The sequence below is a fragment of the Phymastichus coffea genome, unplaced genomic scaffold (genome assembly GCF_024137745.1).
Source record: "Phymastichus coffea isolate CEN01 unplaced genomic scaffold, Cenicafe_Pcof_1.1 PCOF00126, whole genome shotgun sequence".
In the NCBI taxonomy this organism is placed as follows: domain Eukaryota; kingdom Metazoa; phylum Arthropoda; class Insecta; order Hymenoptera; family Eulophidae; genus Phymastichus; species Phymastichus coffea.
The window spans coordinates 299,688-308,505 of NW_026706937.1; the positions used below are offsets into that span (position 1 = coordinate 299,688).

General features: G+C 36.4%; 1 protein-coding gene across 3 annotated transcripts; it reads right to left on the reverse strand.

The window, feature by feature from the left end:
• Positions 1–4,249: 4,249 nt before the first annotated feature.
• On the reverse strand, positions 4,250–6,294 carry LOC131671465 (pacifastin-like protease inhibitor cvp4). Of its 3 annotated transcripts, none has more exons than XM_058947904.1 (9): positions 6,229–6,294; positions 5,826–6,156; positions 5,733–5,759; positions 5,479–5,628; positions 5,286–5,411; positions 4,997–5,110; positions 4,748–4,882; positions 4,527–4,646; positions 4,250–4,449 (listed from the first exon to the last, which is right to left on the reverse strand). In XM_058947904.1, exons 2-9 carry the CDS (start codon positions 5,866–5,868, stop codon positions 4,310–4,312), a joined length of 855 nt encoding a protein of 284 aa, XP_058803887.1. In that variant the 5' UTR covers positions 5,869–6,156; positions 6,229–6,294; the 3' UTR covers positions 4,250–4,309. The 3 variants fall into 3 exon arrangements, with proteins under 3 accessions (XP_058803887.1, XP_058803888.1, XP_058803886.1); XM_058947905.1 differs by having other exon boundaries at positions 5,826–6,044; positions 6,181–6,279; XM_058947903.1 differs by having other exon boundaries at positions 5,826–6,288.
• Between the last annotated feature and the right edge of the window lie 2,524 nt (positions 6,295–8,818).

An 8,818-nucleotide genomic window follows, 5' to 3' on the forward strand; every position in this document is an offset into this window, starting at 1 on the left:
GTGTGGAGGCTATGCTGAATGCAAGGCAAGGAGAGAAAGCCAGCGATATAGAGATGTACGACGGGAGTAAAGTGCACAGGCAGCAAAGCAGGGGTTGGAGTTGTAAACAGCCGGAGTAAACATAATATGACGAGCGCCTCGAGCGAAGAAGGAGCGAACCCTCTCTCTCTTTCTCTCTCCCTCTCTCTCTATCCGCGCGAAATTGAAAGCTGAGATTATAATATGCTTGCGACTGTTCGACAGATCATGTGCTTGTGTCTCTATAAGAGTCGCCGAGATATTCGTACACTGTTGATTTTTAGCATGTTATTAATTTTATAGATTATTAACTGTTTGCTTGCAAACGAAATAACCTAAAAGTTCTACAATTTACAATGAAATCCTCTTTCTAGAAATACTCATATTAGCCGGGATTTAAAGTTTCATCGAGAACATAAAAGTTAATAATAAATGCAGCATTTCAAAATAACAGTTGAAAAAGTCAAATGTAATCTTTCACGAAAGCGCCAAAATGCCATCTAGTATACTTAAATAAATTTAGTTTGTAGCTGTTGTCAAGTTCGATCATGACCAGTACAATTATGAAATTTAGGCGTTGCTTGAAAAATAATACATTGTCCGAATTACTTAATATTTGTGCTGAATTTCTCATACTTATCCGGTATTCGAATTACCATGTATCATCCGTTGAATAGAAGAAAATCTTTGCCGTCTGTGAACGATCAAAATTATCAATCACCAAAAGACAATCCCAAGGAGAAAATAATCCATCTCGAAGGAACCCCCTTGACAAGCCATAAAAGAAGAAGAAGCGAATCGTCGAACACGAGTAACGAAACAACATCACCGGCCCATTACAAGGCGATGCCCCGAAACTAATAATAACAAACGACCTGGTAACCCCTGAGGTCTGGGTGCCGCGTCACTCGTAATTCGTATAAATGATAGCGCCGACTATCGGCTTGTCGTACAGCTGTGAGGAGGAGGAGGAGGAGGAGAAAGACCAACGTCTCGGAATTGGATACCGCCTCCCGCTGTACGTGCAGCTTTTCTTGGCACGAGAGTCCGAGCTTCGGCAAATTCGGTTAGACCCGTGAAAAATGAAAGGTGGCTTTCACTGGCTATCCCTTATTTCCGGCGACGCTACGACGTTCAACATTTGCGCTCGGACTTTGGCTTTCTTTGTCGGCCGTCTGAAATTACAGCTCCTGAACGTGGTGAGAAATCCTTATAGAGTTCCAATTTCAGCTGCTCCGCGTGAAAATATGAAAACGCGTTCTTTCGTGAAAATGAATTATTAATGTCGCACGAAAGCTCGAATCAGTTGACTGCACAGTTAATAAACGAATCGTTTCAAATAGCATTGCTCGAATATCACGTAACTTTTTCCGTATCAAGCGTCTTCTCCGTCTACTTCAAGATCTCGAAAAAATTTTCGCTTTCGCGTCGCTTCAGACAATTTTGCAGTCTGCATGCATGAGAAACGTTCTCGCTCGTTTTCCTCTAGTCCCTCTGCTATCGAGCAAAAGAAAGCTGCAAGCTCTATACTTGCACTCCTCTACACTGAAGCGAAAGACAGCAAATGTTTGCCAAGTCCTTAACAGCAGCAGCGCAAGAAACAAAGACGCGCGAGAGCGCAAGAAGCTACAGGGTTTACACGAGGAAAGAGGAGAAGGCAAAGCGAGGTCGAGGTGTCGACGGTCGGAGCTGGCTGCAGTTCGCGGGTAATGAGTGGTGCGGGCTTGGTCTCGTTCTTACCACGCAAGATGGCCACTGTCCCTTCGCCGGATTTTGCACGGCTCTTGTTTCATTTGCCGGAGGCCGTTTCTCGGTTTGTTTTCGCCTTTTTCACCCATTCATTAGAGCTCCTTACGCGTGGAATTATTTTTTTTTACTAACGAACGACCTACCCTTTCATTTGTGACGAGTCTAGGATCAGGTTATTCACTTTTTAATAGAGAGATGATCAGTGACGATTCTAGATATAGATAGCGCTTACTGAAGTTGAAATCGAGACAAAGCTAGCTGTAAAAAGACATTTGCGTCATAAATATATAATAGATAAGTATGAAACTTTGTTACGCAGGCTTCATGAAAAATGAATAATAAACGAAGAGAAGAAATAATAATACCTGTTGATCTGAATGAACATTGCAAACTTTGTAACGCTCATAATTATCGTTGCTGGTGTTGATGAAAAAACAAATAGAGTTGTGGCGCGAAACCACCAATTACGTTGAGCAAAGAGGCGTCACTTGAGAGGGGGGATCGGTTGAAAAGGGTTCAAAAAGAAGGCCTCAGTCAGCATAAAAAGCGTTGACAAGCTCAAAGCAGGTACCGGACATGCATAATATGCCTAAGCATCGGCACCCTAAATAAGGCATAAAAGCGTGCGCCCGAAAGAGAAAGCTCACCTTATCTACACGTCGGCGGCGCTACTACGCGCGTTAGCAGACGGCGGTCCGCAGGCGGTAGCGGCAAAAAGAGACGCTCGCGCTAAAGAAATTAGAGGGATAATTCCTCGGACGGATACCCAATTTACCCTTTCGCCCGCTGGCTCGGCCTTATTATCTAAAGTGCTCGCTCGCCGGACGAAGGAAAAAGAGAAAGCGGATGCCGAGTAAAAAAAGAATCGCACAAAAAGGGATTCCGGGAAGGCGCGGCGATGTAATTTAACGGAGGCGCCTCCTTTGTCTTTGCTCGCGCTGCGCGCACGGACCTTTGCTCTTTCTTTCGACTCCGCTCGGGGCTCCGCGCTCGCGCCTACACTACTCTACTCGTGTACCAGTCTTTTCTCTCTCCAGCTGTATCTACAGCCGAGCATTTGCATGATGAGCAGGAAACTTGCGAGATTATACGGTGAGAGCTTCGCGCTTTTAGCACTCAACACTCACGCACGCACACACGTAAGCGCGCGCTGTGCCTTTGCGAGCGCCTTTTCTTGGAAGAACTTTTTACCCGAGCAAAGTGCTACAAAATGCTGTGTAAAGTTTTCCCAAATATGAAGAGGAAAACGTTTGCGTTTAATGAGAATACTTACATAGTAGTAAATGAATAATCTTCAAAGATTATGAAATTTGACGTTGTTCGTGACATAAGTTTACTTTTGTCACGACGAGGCCTCAAACGACAGATTTCATACAGATTTCATACAGACCAACCAAAGCTGTCAATTGCACTTGAAGAACGGACGTATACGAGAAGTACACAAAAGTTGTACAGCGCTTGTCCCCGCAAAAACGCAACAAAGGAATGTTTAAATACCTCTCAGCGCCAAATCCCTCAATAATCAATCACCATCAATCTCAAAGGGCTAGCACAGACCGTCAGAAGCTAAATGGGAGCTGCCCATCTCGAACGTATCAAAAACAATGCGGCAGCGAAAATAAAATAACGCAGCGATGAAAATAGAAAAAGAAACAGACGGAGCAACGTACGACGGGATTTGCCTTTTGTCATGTACGCTCGCGTCGAGCTTTGATGGGTCGATGATACGACCATAAAAGAGAACTCGGTGGGACGCGCGCACCCCCCTGGACGCGCGCCTCGTACAAGGTAACTCGAAATTTTGACAGCCCAGCTACAACCTGCAATTCGAGCTTTATCGATTGTATCTCCGTCTCACGCGGACGTGAAATCTACAAGGTATGTCTGAGTCTCATTCAAATTGGGCTATTTAAGCCGATGAAAGCTGAAATGCGAACATTGGAACAAACATCGGAGCGAAAGTGAAAAAAGCGTTCGGCTAAACGCAAACCATCAGTGAAACTTATCAGACTGATAGATCACATTTAGTGTTCACTCGACAGGCGGCCATTGAGAGGCGTTAACGAGAGCGAAAGAGAAAATGATACATAGCTATAGGCCGTAGCAGCGAAAGAGTGTGCACGTGTATATCGTTATGTGCAGCTTGATGGCGATCGATGAATCAATCCGTTTTGCAGGCTTTGCGTCGGTGACGTTGACTGCGGTCGCGCGCCCCGAGAGCGAGATACAATGAAGCCAGTTCGGCGAGCGCGCACGAGTGGGCAGACGAAATCGCCAGGAGATAAAATCAGGCAACAAAGAGCGGCGGGAAAGAGAAATAAATAAAAAAGAGGGAGAGAAAAGTGCCGCGTGAGCCCTCTCGTGAAATTTTAATCGCGCGCGGTCATTGGGCCAGTTTGTTGCGATGCGAGCCACAGTTTCTCTGCTGTTTGTGGCTTTGATGAGGGAGCAAAAAAACAACAAGGGGTGAAAATTACTTTGCGCTTGTTTCCCGCACACCCAGGTGTCAAGTCGATTTATTACAAAAATTTAATACATATGGTTATTTGCCATACGCATGGCGATACATAATATCGCAATTCAATGTGGTACATACTCCTCTGCCTTTCCTACCGCATACGCAGACATTGCAGGAGTCTTTAAAAATCATTCCAGGTGTACACTTGTTTGTTGTATCTTTCTCTGGTTAAAAAATACTCATATATAGATGGAAATTCTAAATAACAATATTGGTAGAAGTTTTCAATGATATTCCTTACTTTGATTAAAATTTGAACACTGTTTCCCGTAACAGATAGCGTAGTTTTCACTATTTCCGCATATGCACTTGTGACAGTTATAACTGAAAATGCTATTAGCTCTACATTTTTTTGTAATATCTGTAAATTAAATAAAAATATCGTCACAAAGACCAAGCACAAATTTTTAAAAGTTTATTCAAAACGATTATAATTAATATCGCTAAATAAACACTACTTACTTAAAAGACTTTCATGTTGAAATGTAAATGAATCACAACCCATACGATAGCAAGATATGCGACTGTCTTTTGAGCACGAACACATATTACATTCAAACATAAATTCCAAAGTATTTGGTACGCATTGAGGCGTATCTGAAAATTAAACAATAGATATAAAAACATGAAACAACGTGTCAATTTAATACATTAGGAAGCGATGTATTACATTATAACAATGCAAAACATTAAACATTTAATATGATTTACTTGAATCTAGATGGCAATTTATTTTCGTACAAGCTGCTTTACCATCCGCACCACATATGCAACCATTACAATCATCACTGAAGACAGATCCTGGGATGCATACTTTTGGACTTGCTATTTTTATGTATTTCGATTAATTGTTTTTCAATTATATCTAATAAATATTAAAATTGGTGAAAAACTAATTATCCATCAAAAGTAATGGATATTTTTTCAAACAAGAAAATCTTTTTATTCTTTGATAAATACAACAATATTGATAGCTATATCTGAAATAAAATAGACATACGAGGTTTCAGCAGATTATTGGTACAAGAACCAGGCGCACAAGTAGCATATTTTCCAGTTTCATCGCATAAACAATCGTGGCATAGTAAATTAAACTTTCTATTAGGGATGCATGGGAGTGTCCAATCTGCAATAAACAAATAATTAAATTTTTCAAACCCTTGATTTCAGTTAGCGCTTGATTAAATGCTCACTTTGCAACTGGTCCGGTTTAAATAATAACTTTACCGGTGAATCTATAGGTTTGTCACACAAGATCTTAGTCCCATCATCGTTACACTGACAATATCTGTCATGGAATACGAACTCATGATTGGGAATGCATACTTGCTCAGATTTATATGCTAAAACATATACATTTTTATTTTGTAACGTCTTAAATACTAATATAAATATACCCTCATACACACGCAATGAAAAATAATAAAGATATTTCGTATATTCATACCATAGAAAAATGATACAGCATGTCTTACTGTGAAATATCGATAAAATATTGTTAGCTTTATGTTTATTATAAATTTATTTCATATATATTTACCTAAAGCTGCAATAATTAAAGTCATTAATATCATTATATTCATTTTTTCTCCAACAAATTGAAAAGTGTGCTCAATTTATGATGTATCCTCCACTATAACTGATAAACCTTAGCAACGTTTTTATAAGAAACGTCACTGTAACGCTAGTAAATAGACGTCAACGTTAATTAAATTCTTATGCTCGAAATATCTATAAAGTCTGTTTTTGATTGACGTAGCTATTGAAAAAAGCAAATATTAGTCGATAACAGGTGTCGCATCCGTTTTTTTTTGTGTGGAATAATTAAGCGTCAATTTAATATCGAAGGTATTTTGTTATGACGAAATTTGCTAAAATTGAAAATGACATTTTACTTGTCTGATTAGTTAAGGCGACAATTAAACTGAAACACTTGAACTAACTTAACGCTGATGATAATAATTAGTGATTAATATTTCAAGAATGACTTAGCTGATTCAATCTTTACATTACACAGTATGTCACCAAAATGGAGGAGTTCCTTGTAAAATTAAATATCTTATAGAATTTAACTTTAACTATAAAAATTTATTGGTAATGATATTTTTACGTTTTGTTAATGGTACAAATTTATCGACTGACGTTATAATTTTTAAACGATAGTTAACAAAAGAGTTCTAAAAGCATCACGCCTTGGCTTGCTCGAGCAAATTACCAAATTCCAAAGTACATATACTTTAGATACTCTCTTATTTTATTCATACATTTTAATATAATTATTGATAATTACTATTAATGAATAAATTAACAATGTAATTTATTAATAAAGTTAATAAATAAAAATAACTTTATAATAATTAAGTTACTGTTTTCAATTTTTCCAAACCAACAATTTCAATCAAAATTGAATTACATTATTATTACTTTAGTAGATATTTTTTTTTCATTCAAACTGTGTATAGCTTCTGATACTTATTGAATATTAATGACAAAAAAATTCATATTTCGGCGCAGCTATGTTAAAATTTGTATTGAATACACATCTCTTATTTTTCCACTTGATCAATCAATTGATTCATAAAAACGAAAAATACTTGTGTCTCTTATCGCACATTCTTGTGACACAGTTTTCGTTCTTAAAAATCCTAAAATCGTCAAAAAAAATTACATAAATTTTCATGATTTCATATATAATTCAATAACTTGAATAACGGAACAAATGATAATATTAATGTAACTTCAAATTTTACGGGTGGAAACAGTATTTTGATTTCGTTTTCATTCCAAATTTCGTGTTTGGCAGAATTTTAAATATTATAGCACCTCATAAAACATTTATTACTACAACAAAATTATAAAGCGAAGTACGTCGATGTATATGTTTTCAAAGTTCAATAAGAGTAAAAATGTCGAGTAAAATGTAAATCAACACGGGTAAAAATATAGGTAAAGTATAGCTATAAAATATGACCAAAGTAAGACAATGAATACACTCGCATTATTCATAAAGTATGGGAAAAATCGGTTCAATTTTACGCTAGACTTTTTGAAAAAATAAATAATTAAAATATATTCAAAGAATTAGAAAATACAAATATCCATCATCGTTGAACTCTTAAATGAATGTGATATTTTGGAAAAGTTTGCATTAATAATTAATCTATTTTTCACTCTTACAAATTGGTTTATGGAAAACCCCGTATCAATTTTAATTAACGTTTAGAAACGATAAATTGCCTTCCTAATAATTATTTTAGATATAGAATAATTTTTATTTTAAGATAAAAAGTAAGACAATACCAAACGTATTTTCCGTAACAAGCAGAGGTAAGTAAAAAATGTAGAGAGTTGTTTATACAAAAAACAATTTCACAAGCTTAGCTGACTACCCAACAATTAGTTCCTAATAACAGCGAACGGATATAATTTTCAAATAAGAAAAATGTGTGCGTTATTGTTATCGCACGTAGTCATCTGAGGTATGTGAATATATTTTTTTTCGGATAACTTTTAGCTTTTCTGACATATCCACGTTCCGAGAAAAATGCCTATGAGTCACTTAAGCGTTATCTTTGAAATTGTTTTGTAAAACGATAAAATAGAAAACTAAAGATCGTGCACCGGTAAAATTTAGCGATAATGTTTTTTAAATATTCGAAAGAAACGATATCGAACGAATGCATTTCTCTCCGTAAAATTGACCGTATGCAGTGTCAAGTGAGCAGTAATACAAAAGAAGCCACAGATAGGAGTCAGCAGTGTTGGGAAATAATGCCGAAAATGATTGTGCCTTTTTAAATCTCAATTTCAATGACACGTCACCACTCTGGTTGGCTTTGTATTTTCCTCAATCACGCGCGATCTTCTGAATTCCCCCAACTCTCTTTTATTACATGAAATATTCGCATGCGCGTTGAATAACTGAATCGCCTTTACGCGTGTGCGCTCCATGCTACATACCAATAGTCCAGGTGTAGGTTAGTTGGCTTTGATGCTTACTATATAGATGCCGCCAAAATATAAATGAGTTTTTTTGTAACAATTGTTAACTTAATTTTTCTTGTGATTCATGGTTTTACCCGCATCCGAAATTAGATTTAATCAATAAACTAAAACAAATTTGTTTCGATTATGTAAAATCAATATTTTTCAATATTCTAAATATCATATCGTTCAATATTCTAAACAAGACCAAAGAAATTTAATCGCAGATATATTTTTAATGATATCATATAATAAATGTGATATTTTCAAGGCAACAAAAATGAGACATTTTTGTTTAGAAACAAAAATTGCGGCACTGCCAATATTTTTAAAAACTAAGCTATTTTTCTTACTTTTGATAGTAGTTTTTAAAAGAACTATGATGATCTTTAAAGTATGGGTGAAATTAAAATTAGAATAAAATTTTTGATAAAAGGATTTCTCTTTCTAATATCTTCAAATTATTTATAGTATTTTATGTTTATATTTTTTATTATTTATAATTTATTCATAATTTTATCTTAACTAATTGTAAATAATATAGAGGGG

Excerpts from the sequence above, each read along its gene's own strand:
- LOC131671465 (XM_058947904.1), bottom strand. The coding sequence starts at position 5,868 with ATGAATATAATGATATTAATGACTTTAATTATTGCAGCTTTAG. Across the intron at positions 4,883-4,996 it reads AAATTGCCATCTAGATTCAA|ATACGCCTCAATGCGTACCA; the intron begins GTAAATCATATT and ends TTTAATTTTCAG. Across the intron at positions 4,450-4,526 it reads GTGTTCAAATTTTAATCAAA|AGAAAGATACAACAAACAAG; the intron begins GTAAGGAATATC and ends TTTTTTAACCAG.